General features: G+C 32.4%; 2 protein-coding genes across 2 annotated transcripts; both read left to right on the top strand.

Annotated features, from left to right (window-relative positions):
* Positions 1–4,114: 4,114 nt before the first annotated feature.
* LOC136210788 (AT-hook motif nuclear-localized protein 5) lies at positions 4,115–9,912 on the top strand. Its single transcript, XM_066002197.1, has 5 exons — positions 4,115–5,200; positions 6,183–6,250; positions 7,247–7,378; positions 9,072–9,230; positions 9,345–9,912. Exons 1-5 carry the CDS (start codon positions 4,756–4,758, stop codon positions 9,600–9,602), a joined length of 1,062 nt encoding a protein of 353 aa, XP_065858269.1. The 5' UTR covers positions 4,115–4,755; the 3' UTR covers positions 9,603–9,912.
* A 4,627-nt stretch (positions 9,913–14,539) lies between these two features.
* On the top strand, positions 14,540–15,118 carry LOC136210789 (kiwellin-1-like). Its single transcript, XM_066002198.1, has one exon. The coding sequence runs from the start codon at positions 14,540–14,542 to the stop codon at positions 15,116–15,118; it is 579 nt and encodes a 192-aa protein (XP_065858270.1).
* The last annotated feature ends 366 nt before the right edge of the window (positions 15,119–15,484 follow it).

Genomic DNA, 15,484 nt, shown 5'->3' with positions numbered 1-15,484 from the left:
TGCTCTTTAGGAGTTAAGTAGATTTTACCCCTATCATATACTACCTCTAATTCATGAATCTCCTTTTCAAATCGGGCCAGTGACAAGAGATTCTTATTTTTCCCGATAGTTGCATGTTTCTTGCTAGACTTACTAGGAACCAACATAATTTTAGCATTGTCAAACACAAAAGAATAAATATTAGCTCGTCCATTATGGTTGTATGGCCAAGGTCTCCCCAATAATAAGTGACAAGCGTCTATAGGCATAACACCACACCAAATTTCATCGTTGTACTTAGAGCCTATCGAAAAAGGAATACGAGCTCGTTTAGAGACATTTACCTCTCCTCTCTTTTTAATCCAGGCCAACTTAATTCCCAGTTTCTACACAACCACGACAGAGATAATATTCTCCCGACATCAATGACAACACGATTTTTTTCCCATAACAGTGCAAGTGGATTTAAAAATGTTATGGCGTAACCACTCACCGATGTTTGCCCGCGGTGTAAGGTAAGAACGTCGCACCATTAAGTCCACCTTGTTATTACTATGTTTGATCCACTCCTCTGCCTCCTCATCACCTCCATTCTCCTCATTGAAAAGAGGTCCTTCAACAGTCACATCTTCCTCTACCCCTCATCAATATCAGTAAAAAACGCCTTCTTCCCCGTCACTCTCTTAAAGAATTAAAGTTGCTTAAAATATCATTTAATTTTTTTATTTTTTTATTTTGAGGTTGTTATCAACCAAATTTGGAAAAATAAAAATTTTGCCAACAAGAGGTACCAATCTATAAAAAATATGAAATCACAGGGTTTTATTTAAAATTAACCATTTTTAAAATAGAAGGTTAAGTAGTATTATATTTAAAAAATACTAATAAATTATTAATCATGATTTTTAGCAAAAAGTAAAAAAAAACATGTGGTTTCGAGCTTTGTGATGACCGTCTCGAGCACACATTTAAAAGACTACAAAGAGACAGGTGTATCTCATCGTTATGAAGTAATAAAATTCCGATTAAAACTAGATATCGAATCTACAAAAGTTGCATTATAACAAACATTAAACTAACATGCTATCAATGTTATTTCGATGACTTAAAAGTCAAGATTGATATCTAATTATCTTACAGTTTATTTTAACAAAATTTAAAGATTATATTATGTGATTTTTTTATAATAAAGAGATTAACTAGTATTATATTTAAAAATACTAATAAATTAATAATCTTGATTTTTAAAGAAAAGTAAAAACATGTGGTTTCCATCTTTGTGTGATGTGATTTTTAATATTTTTTTTATTAAAACGCGTTTTAAGGCCACGTATGAAGACTTGACTTGAAATCATTGCAAGGTGATATGGTTAAGAGTTGAAATGGAGATTTCACTTAACATATCTATTCAGAGTTAATTCTATCTGAACAAGTGAAACAGACCTCTCATTATATGTAACTTGACATAATCCATAGTTACAAATTCGTTTAAGGATATAGCTGGTGAAAGATCAAATTATATTGGAACTAATACGGAAAAGTAAACAACGGATTCGATATGTCTTCTTATTACTCCGGGAGAATGTTTCTACTATCCACAATCCACACATTCATTCCGTTATACAATCGGTTGAATATAATTTGGAGAAATTAATTCAATAACTGTATACGGCTAGTAGTAATAAGAACCTATTGGGTCATCCATGAAACTTGAAACCAGAAGGGCAAAATGGTAATTATAGTAGGGGTGTATAAAAATTAACCAACCCATCAAATATAACCAATCCAACCCAACCCAATTCATATTTTTTCAATCTAATGGTTTTATCTATGGGTTGGATTACTCATGTAAGGAATTGATTGATTGGGTTGAGTTGGGTTGGATTGAATTTTTATTCAAATATTTGTATGTATTTTTTTTATTCTCTTATTTTCCATTTAAAAACAAGTTTATTACAAAATATTATTATAATTTATATATTAAATTAAGAGTGTTAAATAACAAATTGTAATTTAAAGTATGTGCAAATGGAAACTTTATTTATTTTAAAAACATAAAAAATGAGAAAAAAATAAAAAAAGTTAGAAAAAAGTGAAACAAAATGTGAAAATCGTGAAAAACGAAAAAAATGGAAAAACAAGAACAATAGAAAAAACAGTAAAATAAAAAAATGGTAAAACGAAAAAAACATGAAAACATGAAAAATTGACAATTAGAATCAATTGATATGCAATTGAAATTGAAAATTAAAAACAAAATATCTGTGTTTTTTAATAATATGTGAAATTGATCAAACTTATCAATATTATAAATAAAATTGGTTATAACTGTCAACTTTATGGATAAAATTGTTTATACCTATCAACGTTACGGAAATTTTTGTATCTAATCAGAGGATAGGTTGAACCTTATCCCATTAAATGATAAACTTTTGTAAAATAAATTCTGAATTTTAATTATAACAAGGAAGAAATCTAAGCCTCTTGTTAAAGATATTTTAGAATTTCAGATTTCTGGAATTTTAGAAAGTCTACAATTCTAGAAATTCTGGAATTCTGGGATTCTAGAAATTCTGAAATTTTAGAAATTGTAGAATTAAAAAAATCTAGAATTTCGGAATTTCAGAAATTCTAGAATTCAAGAAATTCTGGAATTTTAGAAATCCTAGAATTTAAAAAATTTTGGAATTCTAGAAATTCAAAAATTTTGGAAATTATGGAATTTTTAAAATTTTGAAAATTTAATTTCAGAAATTCTGGAATTCTAAAAATTCTGAAATTCTGGAATTTTAAAGGTGTGAGTCATTTGTTTTGGAGCAAAAAAACTCACATGTACCGATCTATGAAAACGTGACATGAATCTTTTTTTCCAAAATTAACTCAAAAATTAATATCATTTACGTTCTATTTGGTGCAAATATTTGTAAGTTCATTAATGTAGTCCAATGTTTAATAGCTATAAATTTATATTTAAAATTATTTGAATTAATAACCAACCCAACCTAACCGAACCCAATATTTTGAAGTTCAATATTTAATGGGTTGGGTTGGTTTTAACAACCAACCCATGAATTATTTCTTTTAATGGGTCGGATTAGATTGTAACCCAAATGCAAGAAATTAATTCATTGTACACCCCTGAATTATAGGATGGAGTAATTGAATGAGCCGAAATTTATAGGTATATATATTAAGTGAGAATAATTGATTTGTTCGCATAATTATAATTAGATTATAATTATAGTTAAATCGATAAAATTTAATTAGAATTTTAATGAGATTAAATCTCTAATTAATATTATCCTAATCTAAAGATAAGTTATCTAATTTTGATTAGAGATGATATTTATATTTATATTTATATGGGATATAGATATAGATAATATGATAACTAATCCTATTTATCTAATTGACAATCCTAATTAGAATGAAATTCTAATTAAGTGTTTTAATCTAATCCTAATAGGGTTTGGAATCAAAATTAAAACTATATATACCCCTACTATATGTATTTCAGCCAAAGCTTTTAGAAGAACAAAAAATTCTTATCCTCCAGACTAATTATTATTCTCGTCTTCTCTCTTTGACCTCGTGTTAAAGAAAATAGGTAAAAAAAACTTATATTTCCGCTACACACTGTTTGCCAAATTATTATTTTTTTTTTTTTACTTATTCCTAACTTTTATTCGTAGAACCAATTATTCATGTACAAAAAATAGACCCAATGTATATTCCTCCCTCCCTCCATGTGAGTTCAAACAAGTATGTAAAAGTAGTTTTTGAAAATCATACATAAGAAAATAATGGCATACATTTGAAAAAGTGGGGCTATCTATGGGTTTGTAAAGACAAGATTGTAGTCTTAGGTCTGAGGATTGCATAATGGAAAGTTAAAAAAAAGTGAAGAAAATTAGAAAAATTGGGGGAAAATTAAAATAATGGAGGGGGTGCCCCAAGACTTGGTAAAATCTGATAAGGACATCTGGTGAAGTGGTTTTTAGTACTACTTTGGTAGGCCACCACACTGTCACAGTGTCACTCACTCCCACTCTTTAGTCAAAATTAACTTACAACTCTCAATAAACAAACAAAAGCTTCGCTCTTTATTTCTAAAGCTCCTATCTTTTTTCTTTTTTTCAATTCCTTCCTTCCTTGTCTTTTCTATGCCTTCTTTTTCTTTTCCTTTCCCTTTCCCACCTGCTTCTGCAATTTTTCTCTCAAAACCCTAGATTTTGAAATCTAGGGTTTTGTTTTGTTTTTCCCTTGTTGGGTGGTTTTGGGTTGTTTAGGTTATTGGGGGTTGCTGTTTGTGTCCTGTTTTTTATGCTCTTTTCACATTGGGTATTTGTTTAGTTTGAGTGTTATTCTGTTTAATGGTGATTATGGAACTGGTTACTGTTTAGCATCGTTTTTTTTCTTTACTGGGTTTTAGTTGAATTTGTTGTTTATTTGTGTTGATCCTGTTTCTACTGATAAAACCCATGTAAAACCCTCCTTTTTCTCAAATCTTTCTGGCGTTCGTTTTTCGAAGATTTAGGGTTAAGTTTTGAATTTTTTGAGTTAAAAGTTTTGAAATTGGTTGTGTTCTTGAGCATTTGTTACTCTGAGAAAAACCCTTCCTAAACCTTTTTTTTCATTAACTTTGCTTGTGGCTTTGTGGCTTGTTTAATTTAATTTCTGTTTTCCCTGATTTAGTTTAGTAGTTAGAGCCAAAGGGGATCTAAGGAAGAAAGGGAAAAAAGTGATCTTTTGTTCTTGTGATCTTACACTAAATGCATGGATGGAAGAGAAGCCATGGCATTAGCTAGTGGGTCAACACCATATTACTTTCATAGAGGTGGTGCAATTGGTGGTTCTGGACCACAATCTGGTGGATATAACCCTAATCATGGGTTTAGAGCCTTGTCGAACCCGAATTTACCAGTTCAATCCAATGCGAGGCCAGGTTCATCTGGACCAGCATTTGCTATGGAGCCATCACATGCCAATTTTGGTCACGGCATTGACATTGCTGTTCCTTCTGGGGGCTCAATGAGTGAGCCATCAGTGAAAAAGAAGCGAGGGAGGCCACGGAAATATGCTCCCGACGGGCAGGTTTCTCTTGGACTGTCTCCTCTTCCTGTAAGACCAAAGCCCTCTTCATTACAGGATCCAATGAGTCCTAAACGGGCAAGAGGGCGGCCACCCGGGAGTGGGAGGAAGCAGCAGTTGGCTCTTCTTGGTGAGTCTTCTTTCCAGTTGGATATTGATATGTTTAAAGCTTGTGAAACTTTTCATGTAAAGTTGCTATCAGTTAGTATGCACCTTGCTTGTTCAAATTGCTTACTTTCCATTTTAAGTGTAATGTTTTGCGTTATGGATTAATCAAGCATGATGTGCAATGAAGTATGTATTTGTTCTTTTAATCAAATTCTGCTATTGTTTTGATTGTTGAGAACATTGTTGAGCGCTGCATTACCTTTTCCACCAACCCTTAGTTGATGCCAAGTCCATTCTTTATTATTAAATGAAGAGATAAGGTCCATTTGCCCCTTTCGATTCTGGGAAAGTGCAGATTTATCCTAACGTATTAAATGGTAAAATTTTATACCTAACGTTTCCAAAACAATATCAATTTCGGCCCTCTTCCCCTTCAAATTTCACAAGCTAAAAAATTGAGGTAAGCTGAAATTTTGCAACTATGCTTATCAAGATGTGTAGACCTGACGGTGTTTTTATCTGAATATGATATACCAGCAAAGGTAATTGTACCATTTCGTACAATTTATCTTGAAGGTAGGTAGGGATAAAATTGATCTTGCTTGGAAATGTCAGGACTAAAATGTTACCATTTCGTATAATACATTAAGGGTAAATCTTCACTTCACCTAAAACCATAAGGGCAAATTCGGAACTTATGCCTTGAATGAATAAAGAAATGACTTTTTGTATTCATTCTTCAATGGGTAAAGAAAGACATGTTGTAAACCTATTCCTTCTAGGTGATGGTGTGGAGTTTAGACCTTGATTTTATATTGCAGCTCTATTGTAATCTTTCGTGTGGATTAGGAATGAGGTCGCTGATTCTTGTCTTGTCTTGTTTACTTGCTTATTCTCCTCAAGAAGTTTGGTGGTTGTCTACTGGTTTTCTTCCTACCCAGATAATGTTTATTAGGACTGGGAACTTCTGTTAATTTTTTTTGTTGCTTCGTTGATCTTTCTAGGTGAGTGGATGAATAGTTCTGCTGGAATAGCATTTTCACCACATATAATCCATATTGGAGCTGGAGAGGTATGGTGTATCCTATTCATTATCTTTATTCTTGCACTTTGGATTTCAAGTGTCTCGACGCAGAAAGCCACATCCTCAATCTGAGGCACCGGATACACACTTAGCCGGGTTGAGTCGACTTACAGAGTCTTTCGATTCTCAAATTGACGATTTGGCTTTCTGCGTCGAGAGACTTGGTGATCATATCGTCTACGTAGACTTCTATCTCGCAGTCTATAGAGGAGTTTCTTAATGCAGAAGGCTTAGGGCTGTCAATTTCTGACTTGATAACATGATTTACAGAGACTACCTGCTAGACACAACCCTTTTGACATGGTTATCATTTTTTGTTCCATTTATATCATATGTAATCATGTATAGGATTAGAATATATAGATCATATAACACGATTATGACACAATAACCCGTTTTGACACCCCTACTAAGGCTCCATGCTTTGCCATAGTGGGTTGGGTGTTGTCTTTTCACTACCTTCCCCTTGCCTCTCGACTTGAACCGACGACATACAGTCATGTAGGAGCAATCTTACCTTTGCTCTAATGCTTAGCTTGTATGATCAATTTGTGATGATATGTTGTTCTTTGGGTTTAAAGAATGCATATATCTATAAAGATGTCCCATCCTATTTGAATATTAATTGTTTTAGAACGTGGAGCTTGTTTAGAACTGTTGGAATTGTATTAATGAAAAAGGAACCTTTTGGAGAGGGAATAAATGGATGCTATGACCATTAGACATGTACTTATTTCCCCCCGACATTGCAGCCTTTTGTTCTGCACAAGTTGAGATATTGTTCTCCTGTTACATAGATGGTTTTAACTGCAGGCTGATCAGTCAAATCGTTAAGGTGTTAATTCAATTTGGAAAAAAAGGGTTAATGTAGGAGATCTTTTGGGTGCATGCATACATGCTCGTCCAGATAGAGTTTCATATATTCACTTCAGTCAATTTCCCTGAGGGTGTTGATTTTAAAGTTTTCCTGTTTTTTTATTGAAGGATGTTGTCGCAAAAATACTGGAATTTGCCCAACAGAGGCCCAGGGCACTCTGCATCTTGTCTGCAACTGGTACAATTTCTTCAGTAACACTTCGCCAGCCAGCATCTTCGGAACCATCCATCGCATTTGAGGTGAAATAATTATATTGCTTTTGTGCATATTGACATTTTTTTTTGGAATTTTGCATGTCTTGTTTGATTGCTTTTTTATTTCTTTATTATTAATGCTATGAAGTTAAGCCTGTCTGTTTGGCGTTATTATCAAGTGGATTTGTAGTTTTCTTTTATAACGTGTAAGCTATGTGTAGTCAACATAATTGTTGTAATCTGATAGTATCTAATTACACCTCAACAAATGAACGGAATGAGATGAAAGTTTGTTATATTAATGGATCATGATAATACTAATCTGTCAAAAGTTTGGAAAACAGCGGAATTAGATAAATTAGATGCAGCTAGGTGTGGAAAATAAATATGGAACTCAAATTGAATCCTTCATAAAAAAGATTGGATAATCAACTTGCAGATTGGTGTCTTATATGATTAGGAGCTCTGAGCTTGAATATAGAAAGGGGTAGAAGAAACAGCAATGCCTGATTTATAGGCTCGTATAGATGTTTAAAGTTCGGCTTTATTTTGGTGCTGAGCATGGGATTAGATGAACTGCACAAGGGCTCAGGATATATGAAATGGGGGTAGGTACATATGTCATGGTGACATGGGCCTTCATTTGAAAATCAGTGTGGGTTTGGGCTGCACAAAACTAACTGCAAAACCGATTTCCGAAAACCACACCAGAAAGTAGGTTAACCCTAACCGATGGACTAGGGAATAGTTTTCATTTTGAAAACTGATGGTTGAAAAATTAACTGATTATGTATATATATATATATATGGTTAATCGACTAATAGGTTAATCAATATATGGTTAATTGAATCTAATGGACTGATAAATTTTTCGTTAATGGACTGTTCTGCTGACCATGTGCATCCCTAGCTTCATGTATTGCTGTTTCATGATGTGATTAGATTTATAACGTCTTGCTTAGTGAGTTCTAGGGATAGAAAACACGGTGAAGTCCAGTTGATGTGGAGTGATAGTGATACATGAAAAGAAAGTTATGGTAATTGATCTTTGAATAGACAGAATGAACAACGTTGGTGCAGTTCACGATAAAATTATCTTTCCTGGTATATCTTTCTTGGATGTGTGGTCATACGAGAAAGGATCGGGTGAGTAATGAAATAATTAGGACAAAAGTAAGGGTCACATCTATTGAGAATAAAATGAGAGAAAACCGACTAAGGTGGTTTGGCCATGTGAGACGTAGAGCGCTTGATGCGCCGGTTAGGAGAACCGAAGAGTGGCAAAGGGATGTAGTGGTGAGGGGTAGGGGAAGACCTAAGCAAACTTGGAGGAGGGTGATCGAGAGTGATATGAGTTTGCTGGGAATTGAGGAAAATATGGTAGTGGATAGGACGGAGTGGAGGGAGCGAATTTGTGTCGCTGACACGACTTGATTTCACGGTTTTATATGATGGTTCATGTTAGCCGACCCCGAATCATTTCGGGACTAAGGCTTTGTTGTTGTTGTTGTTGTTGTGGTATATCATGTTCGAGATAAAACACGGTGAGACAGTGGAAGAGATATGAGAAGAATAGGAAAGACCCGAACTTTGAATATGCTGCTGTGTGCTTTAATCTGCATAAGGGCTTTCGGACCCAAGTTGTGGAGATCAATGTCTGCTCTTTCTTTACCTTTGCTTCTATGTTATTATTTTGATAACACGATTTGAATCAATTTATCACATGTATCATGTGCAGGGTCGTTTTGAGATATTATGCTTGTCCGGCTCTTATTTGGTTGCTGAAGAAGGGGGGCCTCGAAATCGAACTGGTGGTGTAAGTGCTTCTCTTGCGAGTCCTGATGGTCATGTCGTTGGTGGTGCACTCGGAATGCTTACTGCAGCTGGCCCTGTCCAGGTATTGTTTTGCTTGCCTGATATTGCGTATTCATTTATCTGTTTAAATAATGCACCTGCATAAGTTTTCGATATCATATATGCCCTATAACACCATGAGATGTTGAAACTGCAGGTGGTGGCATGTAGTTTTGTATATGGTGCTTCTAAGGTGAAGGATAAACCGGTTGGCCGCCCCAAAACAAACCGGGACGGGGAGTCTACACCCCAGGGCAGCAATGATAGATCAGGTACCTCAAAATCAGGTTTCCCGGTGACAAATACAGCAGCACATCAAAATTTCATGCCGTCAACAATGAATGTATGGTCGGTCTCACCACGGCCAGTTGACTTGAGAAACCCTCACACCGATATTGACTTGACTCGAGGATGACAGGAGTTGCAACAGACACATGGCAAATTTGTACATATGTGTTGTTGTATATGGCTCAGAAACCTGTGGTAGATTTGAACATTACGAGTTCCTTGTTAAATGTGGTTGTTTCTAACGTAGTTTGTAAGAGAAGCCATGATTTGAAGACTGAAAAAGTGAGAATTTCTTTAAATTTTTTGTTGAAATATTTATCAATTTGTAGGATGAAATAGGTAATTATACTCCATTCTCATTCTTTCAACTCAGTTTTGTTAATTGCTGTTCTCTTTTCTAGTATCATATTATATATTTTTGCATTGCGTTACATATCTGTAATTCCTGTCTAATATAGTTCGATCTTTGTGATGAAACCTCTTTTTCTTAGAAATTTTATTGACATGGGATCAATTTTTGTGAAGAAACCTTGATTTCTCTCTTGGTTCTTTTGAGAAATTCTAGAGGTTGGTCCTGCATCATGGCAGATGACATGTTAGCAGAGCAGAGAAGTTTTATGGTGGTCTAGGTGTAGTTAGACATGTACATGGCCGGGCTCAGGTTGGGTCTAACGGGGTTTATCTAAAAATATTCAATGCGAGTTCAATCTAGTCTGCTGTATAATTTAGGTGGGTTCGGGTTGAATTGAGTTCAGACTTAAAAAAACAAATTTAATTTATATAAGTCACCTAAAACAAATACATAATGTTTAATTATAAAAAATAAATTTATATTTAGAAGTAAATATTTAATATATAAATTCATTAATTAATATTAATAGAGCAGGTTGGGCTGGATCGTTTTATCAATCCCAATTATTAATCCTAAGCCCACCCGTTAAATAAGTGGGTTTTAAAAGGTCTGGGTTTAAGGTCCAGTTTCCTTGTTCAAGATCAAATCAGGTTTCCTTGTTCAAGATCAAATCAGGTGATACCTGGGTGGTGGATATCAAGACCCGTGGACAGGTTTAGGTAATGGATTAGACTAATAAAATAAGATATGTAACACTTATTGTAAAGTGATTGGTGTAAAGAATAAAATTGTAAAATTGTTATTTTTTTATTAGTAAATCGCGACCATAGTGGATTAGGTGAAATAGATCCGACTAGGTAGAGAATGATTTGATTAAAGGAATGAATCTTCAATCCTTTATTTTGTATTTATTTTGTATTTATAGTTATCGGTTGATAGAAGATTGAAGACTAGAATAATAAAATATTAGTAGATAATGTTTAACTTAAAATATTATAATAAATATTTTGATTTGTCAAAATAAGTAGTTTTTAACTTAATTGATTAATTTAAATAGTGAAGAAATAATTGTTTGTTGTTATTATTAGCATATAAATATTAATTGATATATGGATTGACTTGAGTGTTTAAGGAATTCAAGTCGCTTAAACTAGATCTCGATATATAGAAAAAGCTTTAATTGAAAAAAAATCTGCCTAAAGAGTGCATAACGAGCCACTAAGAGCATGCTCATCTCTATCATTGAGCAACATCTTGCCACTCTTAATCACCTCCTTATTTCATTTTTTATTAATAATTTTTTTATTCAGTAGTTTCTTTTCTTTTATTATTAGTAAATATAACAATACTTAATAATTTTAATGATAAAATAATAAATAAAGAATGAATATGATAATATTATTAGAGATGATATATATTAGTCATTTCTTAAATCGCTAGTGAATTGTTTAAATCAAGAAATTTATCATGAAATTATATATGACATGGATAATAGTTTGTAATCTGTCACTACTCCACTGGCTCATTGTAAGTAGATTCTCACTGATGTTTTGATATGTCCAGGCAGGAGTAGTCAGATTGACAATGAATTTGTATCTATTTCCATTTCATTTACCCTAAAAACACTAAAACTGGAATCTATTACATTTCTAATTGTTAAGTTAGAGATAATTAAATTATGTTTTATTCATTAATTTAGTGCACTATGTGATTATCATCTACCTAGTTAAAGGTAATTGTTTATATTCTTTGTACTTATCTCCAAATATTAACAAATCTAGGACGTTCATATACAGTAAAACATCTATAAATTAATAATGTTGAGACTGTGCGATATTAATTTATAAATTTATAGAGTGATGAAGTTGGAGATAAAACTGATGATGATTCAGTACATTTGGAACAGGTCACAAGAAATGAAGCAATTATAGCATCAACCATTCTTTACAATTTTTTGTTACAATTTGACAAGGGTACACCAAAACTTTTGAATGCAACGAGAACAATTAGGGATGAAAATCAACTAGATTTAAATTTCAAGAAAAAACAAAGTACTATAGAGTCATATTTTGCTAAATTATCCTAAATATATATATATATATATATATTTGAGAAATTATTAATTTATAGAGATAATAAAATAAGGTATTTATAAATGGTTGTTAACAAAAATTATTATCTTATTAATTTATTAAAATTGATCATTTTTTGAACTAGCTCAAGTAGGGACTAGAAGAAATTATTATTTTAAAGAGATTATTAATTTATCAAGTATTAATTTATGAAAGTTTTACTGTATAGGTACTATTCAATGCACATCTAATTAAGGGAATACTAAATCTTCAGTTTCTGCAACCCTAACTAATGTGTTAATTACAAATCTGACCCATTTTGAAAGTCCATTTACATATTAAACCCAGTTATTCAAAATCTTATAAATATAGACATTTTTACTACACTTGGACAAACATATCCTTATCTTCATGTCTTTCCTTTTTTTTTCATATATGTGTAAGATGATGTATATAAGATGTATATGTTTCCCTCAAAAAAAAAAAAAAAAAAACAAAATGTATATGTTAAGGATTAATGAAAATAATTTAGGTTTATCCAATTCAAAACCATACATCCCATTAAAACTCTGCATTTTCAACAAATTCTCGTAATTCTGCAATTTTCTGCAATTCCCGACATTTATCACATCTGTCGCATTTCGACCTAATGAAACAATAGTGTAGCGTTTTTAATGTTGTCGCTTCTATCGCATTTTATATTCAATATTGGATCATCCATGGATATTTATTTTACGAATATGTTAGATAATCCTTTAATTTGATATAAGTTTCTCAACTTGATTTACAGTATCACTAGATAGCAGAAGTTAGCCAGCTAAATTTGTAGTTTGTTTCATCAGTAGTGATTTATTCATTTTGGTAGATTCCAATTTGATGATTTAGCATAAAACAAAATTGGTTTCTCAGCATGAATTGATTAAATTCTATTTAATCTTCTAGATTCCATAGCCTTTAATGTCTCAATCACAATCTACCAAATAACATTCTAAGACTACACTATGTTCTCGTCCAATTAAGGATTAAAATGATTTCTGATATTCAACATCAACTCAACTCTAAAATTTGAAACATCATTAACTCTTTCAATCCACATGGCATGATAAAAAAGAATTTGAACAAATTAAACTTTATATTATTTTAAACAAATTACGAGGATAATAGACCAAACACTAATAACAACAATAATTCAATATAATTTTATCAAACACTAATAACAGCAACAATAAACAACTTATTGTAACCGCAAACAGCTAACAGCAATAACAACCGCTATTAGCTAACAGCTAAACCAAACATGCCCTACATATATCCAGATGACCAATATATATCACTTTAAGTAAGTTTTTTTTTTTAATTAAAAGCGGAGGACTGGAGGAGGGATCACTTTAAGTAAGTTCAAAAGCTAACAAAATACCATATGAAAAGAGTAAAGTGACCTTTTAACAATGACAGAATAAGGGAAACAGACCCCTGTTGCCCCTCTAGATCCGCCACTATTAAGAGCATCTCCAACAATCTCTTAGTTTAGCTTTTAAATTAAAATTTGAGGAGGGAGAGTTAAAAATCAGCCCCGACAGTTTCTTAGTGACTCATCAAATTACTAAAAGTTTATCCATCATTTCTATTAATAGAGAGCGTCTATCCACCTCTTAGTGTCTTCTTATTTCATTTTTTTTTTTGTTAAATAACTTATTATTGATGAGTCTCTCTCATCTCATTATTGGTAAATATAACAATAATTAATAGTTTTAGGATTTAACCAACAATTAAAAGAATAGCAGGAGAAACAGTACCTGAAACTGAAATTGCAAACAATTAGATTTCACTTTGGAGAGGAAATTGATGAGATGATGTCAGAACTAGGATTCTGATCAACTAGAAATTTGGAATAGGAAAACGAAATAAAAATAAAGAGAAGAATATATAAGAAAGAAAGAAAGATTTCATTAATTAATTGCATAATCAATTAGTACATGATGATTCTCTTAAATAGAAAACAGGACAAGGAAAGTACAATTGGCCTAATAATTCTAATATACCTTAAATAAGAATAGTAAATACAATCTACCTTAAATCGTTCTAATAATTTTAACCTACCTTAAATATAACCTACCTTAAACAAAAATAGAAAATACAACAATTCACTAAATAAGAAAAAATAAAACTTCATATATAAAATATAAATTTAATATGATAAAATTTCAGTTTTTTCAATTTAGTTCTTTTAATTTTAAAGATAAATTTAAAGCTACTAAATTTTACACTTTTTAACACCCGTTGCCACTTAACGCCTCAAAACGACTGTTGACGATCTCGAAATGAAAAAATCTAAGAATTAATGATATTTATGCAACTTTAATTCTTAAAATATTTCGTTTTGGGGCCATTTAGGTGTTATTTGGTTAGAAGAGAGCGAATTTTTAAAGAGAGAAAGCTCCAAATACGGTGATTTTAGAAAATATAAAATATAGTTTCATGGTAAAAAGTCATTCAGAACAGTAGCTATCTAAAGTTTAATGGCACCGATGTTAAAAAATTTTAAAAGTTAGTTTCTTTTATACTAACGCAGTCATTTTTCTATATATACCTCAAATTTATGCATCTCTAAACATCATTAACATCACAAATTCTTAAAAAATGAAGCAAGTTGGCCTTCATTTTACTCATTTTCTCCTACTCCTTGTTCTTATTGCAGCTGCTGCTGCTCTAATGGCGGAGGCACAAAATTGCAATCCTAGCGGCAAAGTGAGGGGAAAGAAACCCCCAAACGATGAATGTAACCATCAAAACGATTCAGATTGCTGCGAGGAAGGCAAGCTCTACAACATCTATAGATGTTCGCCGCGGGTTTCAAAGCAAACCAAGGCGACTTTAACCATCAACAGCTTCCAGAGGGGCGGAGACGGAGGCGGAGCATCGGCATGTGATGGAAAATTCCATGATGATGATACTCCGGTGGTGGCGCTTTCGACCGGATGGTTCAATAACAGGAAAAGATGCCTTAATTACATTAGGATTAATGGTAATGGAAAGAGTGTGAAAGCTATGGTTGTGGATGAATGTGATTCGACAATGGGATGTGACGATGAACATAGTTACCAGCCGCCGTGCCGGAATAATATTGTGGATGCGTCGAGAGCTGTTTGGAAGGGGTTAGGTTTGAAAGAAAGTGATGATCGATGGGGATGGATGGATGTTACCTGGTCTGATGCTTGATTCTATAATGATTCGGCTACTTAGATGATGTCACGTGATTCCGGTCCATAATAAAATTTATGTTTTCTATGTTTCTCATGTTTTGTATTCACTAGGAACTTCACCGAATTTCAAAACCGAACATTATATAGTCTTTGAAAATTTTCACTTTACTAATATGACTCAGTTTATTGATGACAAACTCAGAGTGAAATACTTTAAAATTTAAAGCTGCTTAGAACCACATTTCAATAAAAATATTATTTTTTATTTTTCAAATTACAATTTTCGAAGCATTTTTTTCAAAAAACATTTTTTACTTTCTAATTAAACACTTAAAACCTCAAAATAATAATAAAAAAAGTTGTATAAAATATTATTTCCATC

This window comes from Euphorbia lathyris, chromosome 1, assembly GCF_963576675.1.
Source record: "Euphorbia lathyris chromosome 1, ddEupLath1.1, whole genome shotgun sequence".
NCBI classification, from domain to species: Eukaryota; Viridiplantae; Streptophyta; class Magnoliopsida; order Malpighiales; family Euphorbiaceae; genus Euphorbia; species Euphorbia lathyris.
This window is presented reverse-complemented; position numbering and strand designations above follow the sequence as displayed.